General features: G+C 41.0%; 1 protein-coding gene across 2 annotated transcripts in view; it reads left to right on the forward strand.

Moving 5' to 3' along the window:
* Window positions 1-23388, forward strand: part of LOC127970048 (thyroid adenoma-associated protein homolog) — a 100012-nt gene that overhangs the window by 71625 nt on the left and 4999 nt on the right. Inside the window, exons 31-35 of one of the 2 annotated variants that reach the window (XM_052572250.1) lie at window positions 8540-8937; window positions 11313-11437; window positions 15106-15178; window positions 17680-17839; window positions 17913-18035. In XM_052572250.1, the coding sequence (XP_052428210.1) occupies window positions 8540-8937; window positions 11313-11437; window positions 15106-15178; window positions 17680-17839; window positions 17913-18035 (879 nt within the window). The remainder of the gene's footprint in view (window positions 1-8539; window positions 8938-11312; window positions 11438-15105; window positions 15179-17679; window positions 17840-17912; window positions 18036-23388) is intronic. The other variant, XM_052572251.1, reaches the window with a different exon arrangement.

Consider the following 23388-nt stretch of genomic DNA (forward strand, 5'->3'; position numbering starts at 1 on the left):
GTTCAAAGGGAGGTCCTTTGAGTGCTCCAAGGACCGTGTGAAGGTCCCAAGTGGGAACGGTAAGAGGGCGTGGGGGCTTCAACCGCCTAGCACCTCTCAGGAAATGCACAATGAGGCTGTGTCGACCCACTGATTGGCCAGCAATAGGAGCATGAAATGCTGCAATGGCTGCTACGTACACTTTGAGTGTGGAAGGGGTGAGACCCTTTTCTAGACGCTCCTGGAGAAATGACAGTATCGGAGATACATCACACTCAACAGGGTCTTTGTTTTGTGCTAAGCACCAGTCAACAAAGACTGACCATTTTTGGGCATAGAGGCGTCTTGTAGACGGGGCTCTTGCCTGAGCAATGGTGTGTAGTACGTCCCCGGGGAGGCTCAGAGGCTCCCATCGAGGGACCATACATGCAGAGCCCAGAGTTCTGGCTGTGGATGCCAGATTGTCCTGTTCGCCTGAGAGAGGAGGTCCCGCCTCAGGGGGATCGGCCATGGGGCTTTCATGGAAAGCCTGAAAAGCTCCGAGGACCAAACTTGGGTCCTCCAGAGTGGGGCCACTAGGAGGACTCTGTGTCTGTCTTCCCTGACTCGTCTGATGACCTGAGGGATCAGAGCAATCGGGGGGAAAGCATAAAGAAGGAGGCTGGGCCAGTTGTGGGCCAGTGCATCTGTTTCCTTTGAAAAATAAGTTGGGCAATGAGAGTTGCTTTCTGAGGCGAAGAGGTCGACCTCTGCCTTCCCGAAAATCTCCCAGATTTTGAGAACTGTCTGGGGATGGAGCATCCACTCGTCCGAGGGGACATTGCTCCGTGAAAGCATGTCTGCTCCCAGATTCGTCTTGCCAGGTATGTGTGTCGCCTTGAGCGATCGCAACCTGGGTAATGCCCATTCCAAGAGGCGCTTTGCCAGTGCGCAGAGGCGGCTGGACGAAAGGCCGCCTTGGTGATTTATGTAGGACACCACTGTCATGCTGTCCGACTGGACTAGGATGTGGCGCCCTTCCAAGATTGCCTGAAAGGATTGAAGGGCTCGTTCCACTGCCAGCATCTCGAGGCAGTTGATATGAAGATGGCTTTCTTCGTGCGACCACGAGCCGAAGGCTGGTCTGCCCTCGCACAGAGCACCCCAACCCAGGTTGGACGCATCTGTTGAGAGTACCGTCCTTCTGGAAACCGCCTGTAGGGGTACTCCACGACTGAACCAAACAGGGTTCATCCAAGGCTCCAGGGCTGCTAGACAGGCCTGGTTGACCCTGATGCGAAAGCGGCCGTGCCGCCAAGCATGAGGTGGGACCCGGAGTTTCAGCCAGTACTGCAAGGGCCGCATTCGTAGGAGGCCGAGCTGTAAAACTGGGGAGGCGGAAGCCATCAGCCCTAGCATCCTCTGAAAGAACTTCAGAGGGAAACAGGCTTTGTTCTTGACAGAGGCCGCGAGCTGCTGAAGTACAAGAGCGCGCTCTGGTGATATGACCGCCCTCATATTGACGGAGTCGAAAACTGCTCCCAGGAACGTAATACGTTGGCTGGGGAGCAGTGAGCTCTTGGCGAAATTGACCCTGAGTCCTAGGCACTGTAAGTGGCTCAGGAGCATGGATCTGTTGTGGTCTAGCTCGGTTCGTGACTGGGCTAGAATGAGCCAGTCGTCGAGATAGTTCAGAATGCGAATTCCCATCTGTCTCAGAGGGGAGGGCGCCTCGTTCATGCACTTCGTGAAAGTGCGGGGAGCTAGAGACAGCCCAAAGGGAAGGACTGTATATTGGTAAGCCACACCCTCGAACGCGAACCTCAAGAATCGTCTGTGATGGGGGGCTATCTGGATGTGAAAGTAAGCATCTTTCAGGTCCAGCGAGAAGAACCAGTCCTCGGGGCAAATCTGCGTGAGGATCTGCTTCAGTGTCAACATCTTGAACTTCCGTTTCATGAGAGAAAGGTTCAGATGTCTGAGGTCTAAGATGGGTCTGAGACCGCCATCTTTCTTGGGGACAAGGAAATAACGGCTGTAGAACCCCGACCCGCTGTCTGAGGGAGGAACTATCTCTATGGCTCCCTTCCTTAACAGCGTCATCACTTCGGTGCGGAGGACCTGAGCATCGTCCGGCTCTACCGAGGTGGGAATCACTCCGCGAAAACGCGGGGGTCTTCGGGCGAACTGCAGTGAGTATCCGTGTTTTATTATCCCCAACACCCACTTGGACACTCCGGGGATGGCCTGCCAGGCCTCGGCCCGCGTGACAAGGGGCTGGATAGTGTCGGATGGCAGACCGCTGATCAGGGGCCTGAACACCGACGAGTGTGGAAGAGGAAAAGTGCTCTCTTTTTGAAAATGTGAAATATTTATTGTGTTCGCCATAACAACGGCGCTTTGCGTGGACGCAACAACAGTGGGCCCAGGTCGCACAGCAGACAGGCGAGAGAGCTTCTGGGGTGGTCCGGCCGCAGCGGGACTTTGCCCCTTCCTCTTTCTTCCCCAACGATCAGGAGGATTTAGAGGGCGTCGGGTCCAGCACAATCCTTTGCCGGGGGCCCTGACGTCTAGGCGGTTTAGCGCGCCTAGTGGGGCGAGCTGGGTGCTGCTCCTTAGGGGGTGCCGCCTGGGGGGTAGAAGGGGCAGGTTTGCTCTGGTGCTGAGTCGGCGCAGTCCTGGGGCGACTCGGGGCAGAGGTGGAGCGCTTGGGCAGGAAGTGTCGCATGGCTTGGGACGACTTCTGTGCTGCAGTGAAGCGTTCTGTAAACCCTTCTACCGCTGGTCCGAAGAGGCCGCATGGAGAGACTGGGGCATCGAGAAAGGCCACTTTGTCGCTCTCCTTAATCTCTGTTAGGTTGAGCCAGAGGTGGCGCTCCAGCACAACCAGGTTGGCCATGGATCGTCCGATGGCCTGGGCCGTGGCTTTCGTGGCGCGCAGAGCCAAATCAGTGGCGCTGCGGAGGTCACGGAAAGCAGGTTCACTACAGCTAGACTCATCCAGGGAATGGAGAAGCTTTGCCTGGAACACCTGCAATATGGCCATGGTGTGCAGAGATGAAGCGGCTTGGCCCGCAGAAGTGTAGGCCCTGCCAGCCATGGCAGAGGTCGTCCTGCATGGCTTGGAAGGAAGGGCTCTCTTATTTTTCCACCCCACAGCCGCGGGGGGACAGAGGTGAGCAGCCACGGCCTCATCCAGGGGCGGCAATTGCTCATAGCCCTTCTCCTGAGAGCCATCTACTGAGCTGAGAGCTGCAGAGGAAGTGCGTAGGCGGGCCGAGTAGGGGGCGCGCCACGACTTTGTCAGCTCGTCATGAACCTCAGGGAAGAATGGGGCAGGTCGCTGGCGGGGGGCCTGGCGGCGTCCTGGCAGGTACCACTCGTCCAGCCTGCTGCGTGTCGGCTCTTCAGGGGGGGCCCACTCCAAATGGAGTTCCTCAACGGCCTTGGAGAGGATGCGGAGAAGCTCGGCATCCATCCCAGCTCTGGCGTCGATGGGCTCCAGTGACGGCAGGTGGGCGGGGTCAGAATCGCCGGCCCAGTCCTCCGTTTCAGAAGCCGCGAGTGACATGGAGTCGTCAAGCGGCTCGTCCTCCGATCCGCCAAAAGAGACGAGGTCGCTCGCTTCAGCCGAGGGACGCTGCTCTGGGCGTGAGAAGAGGACAGGGGACGGCTCTCTCATTGGAGAGGGTGAGGCACGCGGGCGCTGAGCCGGCGTGAGCTCACCCAAATCCGGGCGCTGGGCCCCTCTTCCCCGCTGTCTTTTCCTGGCCGGCTCGCGGGAGGAAAAAGACGGGAGGGCGCGAGGGGCGGGATTACTTTCATTAAAGAAAGCAATCCGCGAGCGCAGAGAGGCGAGACTCATGCTTTCACAAAAGCAGCATGAAGTCTCAGTGAGTGCAGCCTCAGCATGGGGTTTACCCAGGCAGAAAACACACTCACCATGGCCGTCGTCCTCATGCAGAGGGGCTCTGCATGTGCCACAGCTGTGGCGCGGCATGGCCGTCGCCGTTAAAACGGCGTTAGAAACGCTCTTTTAGAGCGGTGAAAACCGCTGGAAAAAGCTCTTTTAGGATCGCCGGATGGCGGCAGGAGATCGCTGAGAAGCGGCCGGAAGCGGGAAGCGGGCGGCCCGAGATCGGCGCTGAGAGCGGCTGTCTGCGAGTACGCCGGCGCTGCAGGCGGTCGGCGGTCTCAGCTGGTCCGCTGCGGTGCCTCTTCGACGGCGAGAGCTCGTTCCAGGCGAAGGCGTTCAGCAGAGATCCAACGAAGTGAAGTCGTCGCTGAAGGAGTAAGATCTGATTTCCTCTGGCGATTGCCTGCTTATATAGCCATTCGCCCCGCCCATTCTGGCGGGCTTTGGCGCGCTGCATCGCCACAGGCTCGCGCAGCTACGCAGCGCTGTCATTGGTTTAAAAAAGTTTACAGATTAAACCAATGGCAGTGCAGTTGCACTGCGTTATTGAAAAAAGGCTTCAGTATCGAGGAAAAAAGGAGCTTTTCCCCATACGCAGTATGAGTGAAGTATCGAAAGGGAACAGAGATAGAGAGAGTTTAAAAGAGAAGTAAATCAGATTTGTTAACCCAAGTCTGTCTCATGACTGACTAGTTCTCGTCTGCCTCCCTCTGTTAATGATGTTTTTCTCCCAGTGTGTTGTTTTGTGGTAATGAGTACTTGGCTTGAGTTTAAAGACTTGAGAATGGTTACCATCACTCCTTTTATGACCCGTTACGGTTTCGCTTTGACTTCATTTCACTTTTCTCTCGCTCTGAGTAATTGCGGCATTCTTGGTTTATTTATTGGAACCTGCAGGAGAGCCGTTCTGTGGAACTCGGCCTTCTGTATTGAGGGAAAATGTTTGTTAAAGTACTTTTTTTCTGTATGGTTTTAAACATCTAGCAGAAATCTGTAATAGTTGTTCTATTGTGTTATAGTTTTGTTTTACGTAATGTATGTGTGTGTGCGCTGTATTTATTATTTATATGTAAAATTTATATATAAATATTAAATTATATGTAAATAATAAATGAAATATTTATGTGCATGTGTGTGTATTTATATTATAAATACACACACATGCACATAAATATTTAAGAGAAAAGTTTTTTATATATTAAATATATTTATATATAATATGAATTCCATGAATATGAATATATACATGCAATTACAAATAAATATTTTTATAATATATACTGTATATGTGTGTTTTTATACAGTATATACATAATAAATTTACACCGTACACTAGGGGTGTAATGGTACACAAAAATCACGGTTCGGTACGTACCTCTGTTTTAAAGCCACAATTTAGTTCATTTACGGTACAGTAAGGGAAAGAAATGCAAACATTAAACTGCAAGTTGTTTATTACTGTAAACTTTTTTTTAAACAATTTGTTTACACGTTTTAGTAAAATATATAACGTTATATAATAAAAAAAAGAATAGGAAATAAAATACTGCTGCAAAGTTCTCCACTAAATAAAATACTCACAGTCTCAAACCAATATCATATAATAAAATATAATGAAAAATATAAATAGATAACTATAATTACAGTGCAGCATTACCAATCCGAGCTTGTAGGCCTGCAAATATTTAAAATATATACCGGTACATAACTTTTCCAAAGTGTAAAGTGCAGCATCAACAGTTTCAGTTTTTAGACCTGCTCAGATTTCGTTATAGCGTTGGCCCGATCGGAATTAATGGCAAAGGTCTGTTTAAATGCCAACGGCAGCTGCGTTTGAATTACGGCCATTTTTTTCCTAGTTGTATAGATGTTCACACTCGCATGATGCCTTTTGAAAACCATAGAATCAGCTGCAGGGTGGGATTTGCGCTGAACACAGAGACTTTCGCCACTTAACATGTTTGTGTGGAAACACGAAAATGTACCTATGTTCCGCGCACAAAATATTGCATTCGGTCATTCGGTGCACACATGAACCGTACCGAAAGCCTTGTACTGAAACGGTCCGGTACAAATCCATGTACCGCTACACCTCTACAGTACACACATACATTCACGGCCAAAAATATTGGCACCCTTGGTAAATATGATCAAAGAAGGCTTTCATCTGCATTGTTAATCCTTTTGAGCTTTTATTTAAAACATTCACAAACATTTATCCTTTCATTGGATAATAAGAATTTAAAATGCGGGGGAAATATCATTATGAAATAAAGGTTTTTCTCAAATACTCATTGGACACAATTGTTGGCACCCCTAGAAATTCTTATGTGTAAAATATGTGATTATAAAATAGAAATTATCCAGCCATGGCTTCCTGTTTCACAGAAATATAGAAAGAAGGAGAGTTTGAGTGGCTAAAGACTCTCCAAGGATCACAGCTGGAGAATGGCAGAAAATAGTTGAGTCTCGGGTTCAGAAAAGAAATTGTCAAACAGCACCTACATCACCACATGTTGTTTGGGAGGGTTACAAGAAATATTCTCCTAGCTCATTCAAAAACTAAAACATATTCAGTTATCAGACATGACTGGAACTTCAAATGGGACTGGCTTCTATGGTCAGATGAAACTAAAAAATGAGCTTTTTAGTAGCAAACACTCAAAATGGGTTTGGTGAACACAGAGATAAAAAGTACCCCATGTGTACAATTAAATATACTGCTGTATTTTTGATGTAATGATCCTATTTTTCTGCTGAAGTTCCTGGACATCTTGTTTAGACACATGGCATCTTTGATTCTATCAAATACCTACAGATAAAAGATCAGTAAATGACTGACTCTGTTAGAAATCTTATAATGGACCATTTGGGATGGGATCTTCCAACCGTACAGTAATTCAAACACAATCCTTTAAAAACAACACCGAAACGGGTCACTGAGCACAAGACCAAGCTTCTGCTATAGCCATTCCAGTCCTCTGACCTGAACCCTACGGAACATGAGAGGAGTGAACTGAAGAGGAGAAGCACCAACCTGGAGCTGTGGATCTGAAGGGTCTGGAGTGATTCTGGATGAAGGAACTATCTCTGATCTCTTGTGAGGTGTTCTCTAACCTCATCAGGGAATTTTGGAGAAAATTTAGACCTGTTAAACTGGCAAATGGAGGTTTCAAAAAGTATTGAATAAAAGGGTGCCGTTAATTGTGGCCAATGTATATTAGAGAAAAACATTTATTTCATAATGGCTTTCCGTCCCCTTTTAAATTCTTATTATCCAATGAAAGGATACATTTTTGTGATTTTCTTTTTTTTTTTTTTTTTTTTAAATAAAAGATCAAAAGGATTACCAATGCAGATGACTTTTCACAGCCACCTTTGATCTTATTAACCAAGGGTGCCGATATTTTTGGCCATGACTGTATATATAATGTAAAAAAACTAAAACTTTTATTTTGATTGAGATTAGACAGCGCTAAAAGTATCACTTTCTACAAAATAGGAAGCAGCACAACGGTTTTAAAAAATGTATAACATTAAATGCTTCTTGAGCAGCAAATCAAATATTACATTGATTTCTGAAGGATCATGTGACACTTAGGACTGAAAATTCAGTTTTTCATCACATGAATAAATTATATTTAAAATATTTGACATATAATTACAAAACACATACATGCATACAAATACAAAACCGTTATTGCAAATTGTAATTATTTATTACATTTGTTGTTCAAAAATAATAGCAGCCTTGATGAGCATAAGACATATGTGAGTATATGCAAGAATTTGAATGGAATGTTTAAAATTCTTATGGGTTAAGAGTAAAGCAAGAAAACATGAACAAAAGCATGTGACTGTGATCTGTATTCATGATAAATTCAAAGTCTGTTTCTTGGGTTGACATTGCTTTGGCGACGTCTGTGTCAGGGATCTGGTGAAGAGGTATTTTCCACATTAGATTAGATGTTCCAGTTCTCATCACTACAAACGATTGTCAACATCTCCACCCTGATTTTAAACATGCCTTCCAATCACCCCATCTTATAATAACGAGTCGGGGTCTGTGTGAACATGTCAACAATTGATGTCATTGAAACAGGTGTTGAGCAATGTCCATGCCCTAAAGAGACATGCAAGTACGCACACATACAGAATCCCTTCTCATACTTGGACACACTAGCTGCTTTAGGTCATTCTGAGCATGCTTTCAGAGGCGTACAAGAGCTCTTTTGATGCTCGGGTGTCAGGGTAACAGGGCTGTCTTTTGCGGGGCCATCCCGCTCTCTGGTCCACTCCTTGTTGAATAATGTGCAGGGTTGTATTGAGTTGCTTTGTGGGAGTTTGGTTGGAGTATGGGCCTTTGGTTGGAAAAGTGGGCTTTATTTTAGCTTTCAGTAGAATATTGTCTTTATAATAATTCTATAATGGGAAAAGGAAGCTCTTGTAATTCCCAGGATGCTTTTCAGCAGTGATGTCATAGTGAATCTGAATCAATATTTAGCAGTGAAAGTTCAAAGTGTGATCATCTTTCACTAATATGCACCACTTGATGTAGTTCTCTCATTGCGTTGTACACTTTGATTAGTCAACTAATATAAATTATGCTTTCATTTTGTTTTGTTTTTGTCACTTGTAATGGGGTGCATTTGTTTTCTGCACTAGGGTCACAGCTGAAGAAATTGCGTGAGGAAACTCTGCAGATTCTTATGGCCTCTGAACTCGTGGCTCCTCAGGGGCCCGATGACATGAACCTCTCAGGCCCTGGAGCCGCACAGTATCTGCAGAGTCTGGCTCACATAGCCGTGAGCGTCTGTGTGGAATCACCTCACCTGTGGGATTGTCCAGAGTCTGCCGGGTTTCAGAGAGACCTTCTGGAGCGACTGCTGCGGTGCCCGCACTATGAGGTTCGGCTGTTTGCCCTGGATCAGCTCCTCGGGAGACTTCAGAAGACAGAGGAAGAGTCTCAGCCTCATGGTCATGAACCCTTGCCCTTTGACCTGAGTGTGTCTAGCCTGACCTCCCTGGCCCTTCATGAGACTTACCCTGGGTGTCAAGCCAAGGTGAGCAAATCACGCTTTTGCATCGCAAAACTGTACACAGCTTTATAAAACACTACAAAAACTAAAAATAAATTAATACAGCACAACAAAACTTGCAAAGGCTGCAACTTTACAGAACTTTAAATACTTTACAAAAACTAAACCACATCTCGCACTCTTCACAAAATTACTTGCATAGCTTCAACTTTAAACACTCTTCTAAGCCTAACAAAACCCAATACAAAAGCTCCAGAAATATAAAGCTACAAAAATATCTCTCTGAAAAACACTACAAGAACCAAATGCTACAAAAAACACTGCCACAAACTATTTAACAAAACTTGAAACACTCTACAAAAACAAAAGCACACTACAAAAAGTTAAACCACTTCACAAAATGATGTTACAACTACAAAACAATCTATTGAACTTTAAAGAACACAATTCAGACAATTTACAAATAACTGTGAAAACTTGATACAACTTCACAAAATGCAGTGCAAAAGTTTACAAAACGTTAAAATTAAAAATGCTCCACAAAACCCCAAAAGCCTTACAACAAACACTACAAAATATTTACAAAAAACAACACACACAAAAACTGTTTTTAAAATTGTGACTTAAAACTTTAAACACTCAAAACAAAACTTCACAAAATGATTTGCATCACAACTTCAATTAAGTTGTGATGCAAATACACTCAATTAAGCTTTAAATCACAAAAATAAATAAATAATTAAAATATATAATTTCAAGCTTAACAAAACAATACAAAAACAGTGACTTGGAATACTTCACAAAATGCAGTGCAACACTTTACAAAATATCAAACACTGAAAAACACCACAATCAACAACCTACAACTTTACATAAAAATTATAAAAACAGAAATGTGAGGCACTGAAATTGCTTTGGATGATATGAGTACTAGGAGAAAAAACAATCTTTGCAGGTCTTAATGCAGGCTAGCAGCCAAAACCCTTGGATTTCTCCAGGTCGAAATTCACCGTAAGCCTGATCACAGATCCGGTCCTGAGATTAGTGAATTCAGCCGTCTAAATAACACATGGCTTCATATGGGGATTCTTTCTGATTAGCTGAATAAACATCTGCACTGTAAAAACCTGCTGGACAAGTGCTACTCACAGCTGTGTCTCTGAATGAAACCGGCTGAATGTCATTTAATTTCCATTCACAGACTCAATACACACAAACGCAGTTTCAGCTCAGAGCTTTAGCCCTGCAAAGTGAAATGGCAGGCGATTTCCTGTTTAGAAAAAGGGGTCGCGTTTCAATTCCTCATAAACACTCAACCAACCATCAATTACCCTGCTGTTTTGCCTTTTCTCTCATTAAGCTATGTTCAAGCTGACGGGAATCAGCTTTTCTGGAAGGACGTGTGTGTTTGTGTCTGGAGATGCATGTTTTTCTGTGTATCTGTTGCAGTGATTTTGGCTGACTGGGAGTGTGTGTGTTCTTAAAAGCTGTTTTATTGGCCAACTGTTAATGTTTAAAGTGCTGCCGTTAGGCTCTAGACTCTCGATATGGCCTGGTTTCCATGGTAAGTCTACTGTTCCACTAAACCATTCTGGGAAGTGATGAGGAAAGTTAGGATAATTTGCTCTGTGGGCTCAAATGGCGGCGCTAATAAGAAAATATGCCTCAAACTGCAATTGCACTAAAGCCTAGTGCCTAAATCCATTCTAAAAAATATTCATTTTCGTCTTAAAACTAAATCCACATCGGTTATGTCATGCGCTTAAATATAATATAATGCACTGTAGTTTATAAGACTGAAATGGCCATTTAAAAAGATGGCTTAAATGCCCTTATTTAAGGCTCTTGTGCACTCCAGGAAATAATAATCAACCAAATAAGCTTAAATAATGTCAACAAACCGCTGTAAGGTACCTGGCCTGTCACGGGAAAGGAAAGGAAAGACGGTGGGGGTCTGAGGAGAAGAAAAACAAGTCTTCCGTTAACTCCCTCGCTCTGAGGGCCAGAGCTGAACCATATGTTTTATGTGCAGGGGGATGGAGGGATGGATGAATGGGGAGGGAGGAATGTTACTGACAGACAGGAGGGTGGAATAACGGAATGTTCATATGGATGAAAGGAATATGGGTTAAGAGGTGTGGCTGGCTAATGAAAGCATTGAAAATATTCACAAAACATCCTGGACAGACTTCAGCACATTTTCTGTCTCATGCTCCTTGTGTATCATTAGTCAGGGTAGATGCCATATGTATTTAGATGTGAATGAAAACAAGGATGTGTAGGATAGATGTACAGTCTGTTATACTGTTGGAAAGCCTTTGATCGCTCACACGATGCAACACTGAAAATTTGACTCAAACTAGCCTGAATAAAGTCTCCATTTTTCTGGTGTTCAACAGGTCTTGCAGGTTCTCGCTGTCCTCCCTCTTTCTTGGCTGCTGCCCTGGAGAGATGGGATGACGTCTTTGAGCTGTCTGGAGGTTCTAGAGCATCTCCTCACACTGCTGGAAACCTCTACACACAGGTGAGCCATGCTGATGAAACTATATCATCTGTTTTGTTTTGTTTTTTCAATGGACTGTTGAATTATTCCAGAAAATGAGTTTTGTGAGCAACAAAAGTTTGATTCTTACATGTTTTCTTCATCATGATAATCTCCACAAATAAACACTGTATGAATTTTGAAGCATAAATACAATCGGCAAAAGTAAAAAGCTATACACTATAAACAATCCAAACTAGTGCTGCAACGACGCATTACATCTTGCGTAATGGCATACTGGGAATGGAAAAAGTTGCATTCTATCACAAAAACAGAGACCACTGTTATCAAAAGTATGGGAATACTTCAAACAGAGGCCAAATTAAATGGCCATTTGTTCCCTTTGAAAAATCGATATGGTGTACCACGGCAGCACAACTGCGATGCACGAGCACCTCAGAGGAAAACATCCTGGCCCTCTCAGGTGTTACGGTTTAACTGGTTACCATGTGATCTGGTGACCAACTTCCTGGTTCAGGTCTCTGCTGCAGATGTGACGGAACAAACTGATGTGATATTATTAAGTATCTAATAAATGCAGACTTGCTCATTGCATGATTCTGATATTCTCGTAAAGATGACAAGTTATTGGTATGATCACCCGTAGCGGCTGAAGTAAGGATAAAATAAAAAATAAAGTAAGTCTGTGGTGGCGCGGGTTTCGAAAACGTGTTAGGGACTGTTCACATATCGCGCCTAAAAACGCTTGTAAAACGCTAGTCGTGCCGCTTCTTTCCAAAGCGCTCGGGCAATTGCGTCCCTGGGGTGTCTGCCGTTGCTTAGCAACCATGACGTGCTCTCTCCATGAAGATGCGGTAGTTTCAGCAAAGGATGAATGGATTGGCAGCTCTAAAAATCACTTGCAGTAGCTCTGCTGCTAGATTTATTTCAAAATGGCAATCCATTTACAGCTATGATCAGCAGTTCCTTCATCTTAGCTGAGCTTTCAACGTTGTTACGGGAAAGGATGAAGCTGATTGGTTAGTTCTTGTCACATGACCCGCGGTGCGCTTGTGGCATTGTGAAAAGTTGAGATGTTTTTAACTCAATGCGGTGCAGACGTGCCTGTTTTCGTGACCGCGTCGATTCTAAAATGAGCTGCACATACCGCGCGCCTACATTGGAAATAATGAACTTGAGCGTGCAAAAGACGAGATTCTGTGAACGGCCCCTTAAAAGACAGCGTGCCACGAGACAACAGTCACAAACCACCGAGCTACCCAGAATCAGCTCCAGATCTCTGGAAACCATGCTAAACCATAGCATAACCCTGACTACATTTTATGGTTTGTGATGCTAAAGAACATTTCATGACGTCCCAGACAACTGTAAATTTGTGGCTACTGTGGTTTAATTATAAGGTTTAAAAATGTAGGGGATATTGTCAATGGTGCAGATATAGAAATCACAGCTTACTCCGAAGTCATTTTCAAACCAAGAAGCTTTCTGTTTGACAAAGTGGCGAATCCGTGTGACCAGGTTGAACCTGTTAAAAATCTGCATGGATAAACCTTTCAGTATTCCCAGGAGCTTGATTTCCCATTGGAAAAACTGGATTTCGCCTTTAAAATTTCATCAGACATGATGACCATTAATTTTCCATTCACATCCAGTTTTACACCAGATTTATAGGATTTATATTGTATACTAAATCGCACCAGCACCCTAAAAACATAGCATGCTCTCAGCAGCTGTGGATCCAACAGACCTCCTCATTGTAGAGGCAGTGGTTTGAGGTGGTGAAGATCCCTCTTGGGAGGCGAGAGGTACTCTGTTGAACGGCTAGCGCTGTTAGCGGGAAGTGTAATGGCTTCAGATGTGGGCTCTGACTACAAAAGAAACCACACATACCTGTGGTCGCCAGTCGGCCCGTGTACATCAATCACCCTTTCATACCTACGGCAGAGCGGGAGAGAGATTGATTTACACATTAAAGGGTCACAGCTACCTGTGCTTTCAATTGAGAGAGTGATCGGATACCTTTACATAGGGCTATTCCCTATAATTTGTGGGTATGTACATGCTAGGAGGTTGTGTGCATGTCTTAATGTGTGTTTATGTGGCAGCAGGTGTAGTTGGACTGTTGTTTTTGGCTCCTAGCTGCCTGAAGGGGCCTCGGAATAACAGACACCTTCACATCCCAATGTGCACTGAACACAGTCCGTCGGTATTACATTACAAAGACTCCCACTCCCTGCAACGCTCACACGCTTTCAATATCTCCCATTAAGTTCAGTGTTGTGAAACGCTTCGTGGCGTATAGTTATTTGTACAGTGTGACATGATACATGTTTTTTTTGTAGCAGTTGACCTGGATTAAGCAACACTGTAGTACTTACGGTTAGCTGTATGTGTCTGTGATTGTGTAACACACTTGGACACTTGCAGTGTTGTGTAATGGCACATTTGCGGAGTGTATTTTGGTAGCCATGTTCTGTTGGACAACACATGCTGGATTACACCTGTTCTTGAGATTGAGTTAGTAGCACAGCCCCTGGATTCGGCCTGGGGGTTGTGTTCAAGTGTGTGCCAGTGATCAGGGTTCAGATGGTTGTGGACAAATCTGGAAATTTTCATTTTAAAATTAAAATGCTTATTTACAGAACTGGAAAGTTCCAGAGTGAAAGTAGATACAGTAGCTTTAAATAATAATAATAATCCTGAAAATGTCTGTTATGAATATGTATAAAATAATTAATGGCTTCATATTTTGAATCATTGTACTAAAAATGCTAATATATTTCAGTTGGTTACAAATAAATAGCAAGTGTTACACTGAATTTAAAAAAACATTTTTTTTTTTCCTTGTAAAACATACTCAAATTATCTTTGTAAATTGTTTTATGATTTTTAATTTAGAACCTTGTAACGCTAGATTAGACTTTATTTACTAATTTGTTTATTCATTCATTCATTTTCTTATGTCTATGAAACTCAAATTGTAAAACTTGTGTATTAAATAAATTCAATGCACACAGGCTAAATTAGTTTAAGTCTTTGTTTTTTTTTATTTGTGATGATTTTGCCTCACATTTAACAAAAACCGACCAATTCACTATCTCATCAAATTAGAAAATGGTGACATGCCAATCAGCTGATCAACTCAAAACACCTGCAAATGTTTCCGGAGACTTCAAAATGGTCTCTTAGTTTGGTTCACTAGGCTACACAATCATGGGGAAGACTGCTGATCTGACAGTTGTCTAGAAGACAATCATTGACACCTTTCACAAGGAAGGTAAGCCACAAACATTCATTGCCAAAGAAGCTGGCTGTTCACAGAGTGCTGTATCCAAGCATGTTAACAGAAAGTTGAGTGGAAGAAAAAAGTGCGGAAGGAAAAAGATGCACAACCAACAGAATACCACAGCCTTATGAGGATGGTCAAGAAAAATCGATTCAAGAATTTGAAGTGAACTTCACAAGGAATGGACTGAGGCTGGGGGCAAGAAATACAGACGTGTCAAGGAATTTGGCGATAGTTGTCATATTCCTCTTGTTAAGCCACTTCTGAACCACAGACAATGTCAGAGGTGTCTTACCAGGGCTAAGGAGAAGAAGAACTGGACTGATTTGATGTACTGTATTTTTGTTCCTCACTTTCCCAGTTAATAAAGTGAAGTATGCAGATGTTGTTGTGTGTGTTTCAGCGTGGAGCTCTACTGTGCCGCTCTCTCCCTGACATCTCAGCTGGTGCTGCACCTGGCCGAGTCAACGCCGCAGGTAAGGAAGAAGAAAAGAAACAAGAGACCGAGGAAGAGAAAGAGTGTAGCATTGTGTTGGAAGTTTCCAGATAGACTTAAGCAAGTTAAACTGGACACTCTATCACTCTCTATCTAGACTGGAGCAGATTACAGATACTTAACCTTAAAACGGCTTAACATTCCGCCTCATCTCACGACAAATATGAAAATCCCTGGGAAAAAAGAAAGAGCATATGTGCTTTAGCTTAACCACAGGCTCCGGAAGATTAACCTGTTTGATTTCTCGCAAGTTTTTAAGTGTTGTTAACATTGTTTGTAGTTTACTGAATTGTTTGTGAATGGTTGTTAGGCGATTAGCCGCTAGGTGTGATGAGAGGGAGGGAGTCTGAGCTTTATGCCTTCCAAAATATTTTTTTTGTAGTCGACTGTGTGATTTTAGTGACTACAGTTCAAAAGTTGTTGGTCTTTTTTTAAGAAACTAATACATTAGAACAGGGGCGATTCTAAGATTTTGATTTTAGGGGGGCTCAGCCCCCAATAAGGGTATGATTAAAAAATATTATTTGACTATTAGGGTAGGGTTGTATACTACTAACCTTATTGCAATCCACTATTCCATTGTATTCCCTGTATTTCATATATGGGAGTAGGAGTACTGACTGAGCCATATATAACACTGTAAAAAAAACTAATACAGTTTTTTAGATGTGACCAGTCACTGGAAAATTTTGAATTGGGAATGTAGATTTATTTATTTTTTTTACAATAAAGACTAACTGATTCAGTATTAGGACATTCATGTTTATCCTTTGATGATACCACTGCTTTTTCTTATGAAATGTACGTGGAAATCGGCAGAATATTAAAACAACATAAGGGTTCAATGACTGCAATGAATCTTGGGAACACAGTGGTATTGTGTGTGTGTGTGTGTGTGTGTGTGAGGCTGTCTGTTCTATTCTCACCTGACTGTTGCTCATTTGCAGACCTACTCCTGCACAACAAAAAAATGTTGTATATCCATCTACAATGAAATATAAATTATTATATTTTTTTATTATTATTATTATTATTATTATAAATTTTTAGCTTTTTAGCCTTTATAATCAACAATACGGTTGGTTATACATCAAGTCAGCCCCTGAAAATGTATTTCATTTCAAATCATTTAACTAACCAGCTAATATTCATTAAGAATATAGACAAAACATGTATTAATGTAATTGTCTATTGGCAATATGTTTAATCTGTTCTATATTTATTTCAATTTATTAAAAATAACACAATTATCAATTTGCCACTTCTATAACTCAATTACTTAAAAAAAAAAAAAAATCACAGATCCCTTTACTCTTACTCTAATATATGTATCATGATACACTAATGATTCATTATTACTTAATACAAAATTATATTTAATAATAGAAAACAAAATATCTCCACATGATGTTTCTCTCTCTGTGCCATTTAGTACTTTCAGACAATGATGTGTGTCGTTAATAATTTATTTTGCATGGCTGCATAATGTAATGCCGAAATACACAATAATATGTTTTCAATTTTAAAAAGTAAATTAAAATAAATAATGATCGTTTTCTAAAGTATGTTTTCATGGGTGTTAATCGCTTCATTTTTGTTGGAAGAAAAAACAACTGTCACACTGTGATAAAGGCTGAAGGTGAACGCAGCGAAGACGTACTGGTATTGGATGCGAGAACACACACACGCACACACACACACGTACGCACACACACACCTTGTACTCTCTGATGTTCGCTCTGCTCGGCGCCACTGTGGATTGAAAAACGCGCTGAATCCATGCAGACTCAGATCAGGGGAGGAGCCGGAACTTGATGCAGCTTGCCACCGTTTCAAATGAGTTTTTAAAGGGGACTGAAGCGATCACTAATTAATTAATCAAATAATTTTTTAGGGGGGCTGGGCATAAGTTTAGGGGGGCTGAAGCCCCCCTAAAAAGGGCCTAGCGACGCCCCTGCATTAGAATGATTTACAGTTTTAAATAAACACTGAAAAGAAAGAATATTCACATTTTCTACAGAAATACTAACCAGCACTACTATTTTAAGAATGCTTATGATAAGAAATGTTTCTTGAGCATGAAATCAGCATATTAGAATGATTTTTGATATGACACAGAAGACCGGAGAATCGCAGTAGTAAATTACATTTTATGTAATTTTACATTTTACGAATAACAAGTAAATAGCAGATAAATAGTCAAACTAATATAAAAAAAATGGATTGTGCCAGTTGTGATTCGATTAATCACTTTCTGAATCACAAGCTGTTGTTGCTGTAAAAATAATAACATGCATTGTAGTATTTAATAATAGTCATTTTTTAACATAATATATAATACAATACAAACATACAGCACTGTTGTATATATCAACTTTCCGAGGCATTACGGTCTTATGCATCACTGGACCATGGTCTATCACCAGCGTAGTTTTTTCCCTGAGAGACTGCTGTTCTGTCAGTAATGTGTTTGTCTCACAGCAGGGTCTCAGTGAGGCTGCAGTGGTCTGTCTGAGCAGATGGGGGGCGCTGGTCACGCAGGGCTGCGCTGAGGATCAACCTGCAGAAGTCAAGCTCATGTCAGCAGAGGTGCTGGTGAAGGCCGTCCCCACCTTACTGACGGCTCCAGCCCTGCCTCTGGGTGAGTGGACGTCTGGACAAGAACACTATGCATGAATCGGACCTAAAGCTCACACTGTGTGTGTATTTTCCAGGTATCACACACACTGTGGCCCTCTGGAAGAGCCTGTTTACATTATTACAGGATGAAGATCAGGACGTCAGAGATGGAGCAGCTGACTTCACCTGCTACATACCAGCCCGTTTACACAACACAGGTACACACACACACACACACACTAAAAAAAACACTCTGGGTTCAGTGCTAGGGATTCCCAATATTTATTTTTACTCTTTTGCCAGCCAAACACTTTTGTCCTTAAATATTCACTTGAGGTGAATAATACTATATTTTAAGTATACTAATCCTATATTTCATTAATTTCACAAAACAATTACTTGTTGACCGTTGGCTGATGTTGGTTAATGGTCACATGAAATGCGGGTAAACAAATAAAATATGAATATTATAATATAAACTTTCTAGTATTTTAAGTATTTATTTTGGGTGGGTTTTATTTCAAAATTAGTTTATTAGCAAACAAACAAACATATTTTGTGTGTTAGGCTGAAACCAGTATGCTAAAATCACTTGCAAACCTGGTGTGTGCAAAGTCATATTCAGTATTTCATTTTCATGATTTGTATCTGATTTAATTAATTAGCTTATCATTATTAGCTTTCTTGAACTCATGAATCCCAGTTTAGGAAATCCTACTACAGATACTTGTTAAAAATATATACACACACACACACACATACATACACACACACACACACACACACACACACACATATATATATATATATATATATATATATATATATATATATATATATATATATATATATATATATATATATATATAGTTACAGTAGTACAAAACAAGTACATGGTCAATAAACATTAAAATATACACATTTTATGAAATATAGGCACAAAACTTAAACTTTGTAAGTGTAAGCATAAAACTAGCATGGCAAAGTCACTTGCTACCCTTGTCTGTGCAAATAAAAAAAATTATAATTCAGTAAATAATCAGTATTTTATTTAATAAATAATCAAGTTTCCTGGCCATGTAAAACCAATCATACTAGAAAGGGACAGTTTGCATAAGCACAAGCTCACTCATTTTCAGGACTGACGTCTGTAACACATACCAAACGTTCCTCAAAGTAGTTTCACCACTTAAAGAATGATTTAGTTTAACAGCTCAAACAAAACAGATTTTGCATCTTCTAATCAATATGAGTACTTCAAAGAAAATGCAAGCTCCATATTTTTTAACACTTTCACTGAACCCAGAAGTTTGATTGAAATCAATGGAGACACGGCTATACAGGACAGATACTCACTCGGGCGATCAGATGAGCGAGGTGTTTCTGAGGGATGGGGGGAGGTCAGGTCAGTGTCGTTTACGAGCTCGTCTGACTGAGCGACAGAGGAGAGGCGGTGAACGGCAGCCCTGCGCCTTTGAAATGGAGGTGTGTGGGTCAACGATGCAGAGAGGAGCAGCACCTCTGTCCCATAAATCAGTCACATCAAAACCACATCATTACCACATTCTCTGACACGCTGATATCCTGCTTCACGGGGCAAGAAAAACAAGAGCAGGGCGGGGGAAGAGTGAGAGAAAACCTGGTCTCACAATTCTTCGTGCATTTTCTTGCTGCCAAACCCACAATAAGTTACTGGGTTTGGGAAGCTGACATGAAGTTTCAAGCAGTGACAGCTGCTGCAGTTTATCTAAATGAGATGTAAAATTGTTATGCATGCAGTTTCTATGATCTCATATACATGGCTGGCTGGAATCCTTGACTCTGATTGGTCAGTCACTGCCTTCTGAAAAATTTTTTTGTACAATGATCGTTGAACTGTATAATTATTACATTGGGTGATAATTATTGTCTCAACTTTCATCAGCCAGTCATTATCACAAAATATTGGGCTTATTTTGTGTTTAGTGAATGGCTTGCAGCAAATGATCCCAAACAGCAATGGCATATTTGTTCTTTAAAAATGTATTTGTCACGCCACACAAGTGTATAACTTTATATTTTATAATTTTGCATATTTTATTTAGGCCTGTTGAATTAATGTGATAATTTGGTGCAGTTAAATTTGGAAAAAATAATGTATTTATTAATGCATTGTTATATTATATTATAATTTATTATTATTAATTTATTATAATAATTTATTTATTATTTTATATTACATTATAAAACACTGCTATCTGAATGTTTGGGGTCAATAAGGTTTTTTAGGGCACTTTAAATTGGTCAACAGTATAAACTTGTACATTGTTGCAAAAGTTTAATACATATAAAAAAATAATAAGTTAATTAGTTTACAAAAATATTTAAAATTATCTTTTCTCTTTTCAATAATGATAATAATAGGAAATATTTACAAATATATGCAGATCAGAAAATTCTAATTCAGCTTTCCATCACAGGAATAAATACCAATTTCAAATATTTTAAATTGTAATAATTTATCTCAATATTGTGGTTTTTACTGTATTTTTTATCAGATAAATGCAGCCTTAGTGAACATGAGAGACTATTTTCAAAAACATTAAATTAAAATTTTTCCAGCCCCAAACTTTTGAACCGTAACGTATATGTAAATTTTATCCTAAAATGTTGATGGTGAAAAAAATAGTTTACAGGTATGTTTCTAGTTTATATATATATATATATATATATATATATATATATATATATATATATATATGAAGTAACTAACATGATCTCCCATGCACTGTAATCACATTTCTGGCTTTGTACTAGGCCCTCTTTCTTTTCGCCAACACAGTGAAGTCTTTGTGCAGTACACAAAACCGAATTCAGTTAGGTACTTTTATTCCTCCGCTATCTCAATACAAATTAGGTTGGAAATCAGAACCTCTGGCATCACTTGACAAGGCTTTTAGGAGGGTGAGAGGTACATCTGATAACAGCATTAAGACTGAATAGGGCCATATTCTCACGGGGGGAGCTGGGGAGTGTTCAAGCATTTCAAATGTAATTACTGTCCCGAATGCTCAGTGCTTTTCACTTGTGTTTGCAAGATTCTTTTTTTTTTTTTTTTTTCGAGACTGGTTTGTCTTGGTTACAGAGACGAGTTTTGAACAAGTGTAAATATTTGGTGAGGAGTACTTGCTAAGGTGTTTCTTACTGGCCCAAGTCAAAAAAACAAAACAAAAAAACTCTTTAATATGCAAGTCTACAGCATTACTAAGGGACTTTTTTTTGCCCGTTTTTCCTCTGCCAGGCAAAAATTACATTTTGAAATGACTTCTAGTCAACAAAACGCGTGATTTGAGGCATTACTCATGTTAGAAGTTCAAACGGTGTGGGACGCATAGTTTATTGCTTAGGGTTAAAGGTTTGTTCGGATCCCTAAACCAAGAGCCATCAATTATGCTGCCTTGGTGTATTATTGTTGTCGTCATAATGTGAATCACCATAATAATGCTCCTTCTTGTTCCACTACCGAATCATGTTTTTACTTGCCATATTTAAATATAAAGCATTATTACTGTTATTACATGTAAATTGCGAAGCTTTTTCCCCCATGTTATATCCAAGTACAACATCAATTCAACCCTTTTGAAAAACCTTAAACATTTGTTGCTTGCATTACTTTGGGCGGTATTGTTCTTGGCGCCTCTGGTTTCGTTTTGAGGATGTTCTCACCAGTCAGCTAATGTCCAACTCCAGTGCTGTGCGTGTAATGTCTTTAGCAGTAGATGCCCTGTAATCATTCATGTAATGGATTACAAGACAAGGTCTGAAGTGATCCGTGGATCATCCATCCATTAAACCTGTAGTGTAGCTCAAAGGTGCTCAATCATTAAAGCAGAGCTCTTTGGCACTAATAGTTTAGGCATATTGGCCCCGTCATTCACTTTAGCTTGTACGTAGAGCTTAAACAGGTTCTGGAACTAAAATCCTGGTTTCTCCATGAATTAACGGATTTTTAATTATATAAGTCATAGAAACAGAATCTGTATTAGATCCATGGAAATTATTGGATTATTGAGTACTTTTTTTACTTAGTACCAAAGTTTATGGAAACACTTTAGAATAGGATAATAAACTCCTTATTCGCTGCTTATTTATAGCTAGTAAGGTAATAACTTCAGGTTTGGGTTGTGTTGAAGAATCTAGAACCTAGTTATGCAGAATAAGGCATTAATACGCGTCTAATAAGTACTAATAAACAGCCAATATGCTAGTTATATGCATGCTACAAAGCAGCTGGTTTGTAGTGAAAGCTGGACCTTTAAATAAAGTGTTACCAAGATGTTATCCAACTCTGAGATTTTTGGCCCTTACCAAATTTTATAAAACCCCATGAAGAAAATTAATAGGATAAATGTTTCCTAAACCAAGGCATCTGAAAAAATGGGCAGCCATTGTCTATTGACTCAATTATGTCAAATTTTATGGATTCTGAGGTACCACAGAGGTTACAGAGTCTTTTTCCCATCAGTCTTAGGGTCATGTGACTGTGTGCCAGGCCTTTTAAGCAGCAGACACCTGGGTGATACTGTAACACTCCCCTTAGACAGGTTAGGCTGATGTAAGGGACACTAAAGAACTCTAGCAGACGTCTTAGTTTTGGCATAAATGTGTCAGATGATATCCGTCTCCAGTGCTTCACCTGATTCTACTGGCCTGCTGAATATCCAGGGCCATGATCATAAAAGTAAGCCGCACTGAAAATCAAATATAGGTTTCAAGGTATGCATTTAATGGTCTCTTGCTCTCCCAATGGGAGCTGACAGAGATTGGTTTTTTTTTTTTTTTCAGCTGATATCAGTTTAAGCTTCTGTTTTTGAACAAAAAAGGGAAAAAAAGGCAGTATAGTCAAACAGTATAATTTGAAATAATAGATCATAGAAATTGCACAAATATAATGGTATAATAATATACTTTAGTCTATCATGATTGTTACATTAATTAAAAACAAAGATTGTCGTCATTTAAATATATTGGAACTGATATACAATGGTATAAATACTATGAAAGAAGTTGATATTTACATTTATCGAATTGTCGGTCAGTCTAGTTTGTGTGTGCGAGAATGCTTGCATGTTTACGTGTGTTTGAGCCACCTCTAGTTCCTTGGTTCTCATATATCTCTGAAGGAAGTTAGAGCTGTAAAAGTGTGTGTGTTTTCGCACCTTGACACCACTTCAGCCCACACCAACACTTCCTGCCCGCAGACTTCTTGCACCTTGTTCTGGGTGTGGGTCCAAATATGCATGCATGTATGTCAGAGAGCGTGCAATGATGCACATGTGGTCATTCCCACATGCACTGAAATCTCAAGCCGCATACAAGCCCTGTGCCTTCGATTTAACATTTGATTTACCTTGATAAGTAAAACCGTGTATGTATACAGAATTAAAATTCCTCTATGTATTTCTTTCCAAACCTGTATGACTTTCTTGTGTGCAACACAAAAGGTTATCACAGGGCTTCCAAGGACTTGCCATTATGTGAATAGTTTTATGGTGCTTTTTTAGTTGTTCTGGAGCTAAGCAACACCCATCC

Source organism: Carassius gibelio, chromosome B13 (assembly GCF_023724105.1).
Source record: "Carassius gibelio isolate Cgi1373 ecotype wild population from Czech Republic chromosome B13, carGib1.2-hapl.c, whole genome shotgun sequence".
NCBI classification, from domain to species: domain Eukaryota; kingdom Metazoa; phylum Chordata; class Actinopteri; order Cypriniformes; family Cyprinidae; genus Carassius; species Carassius gibelio.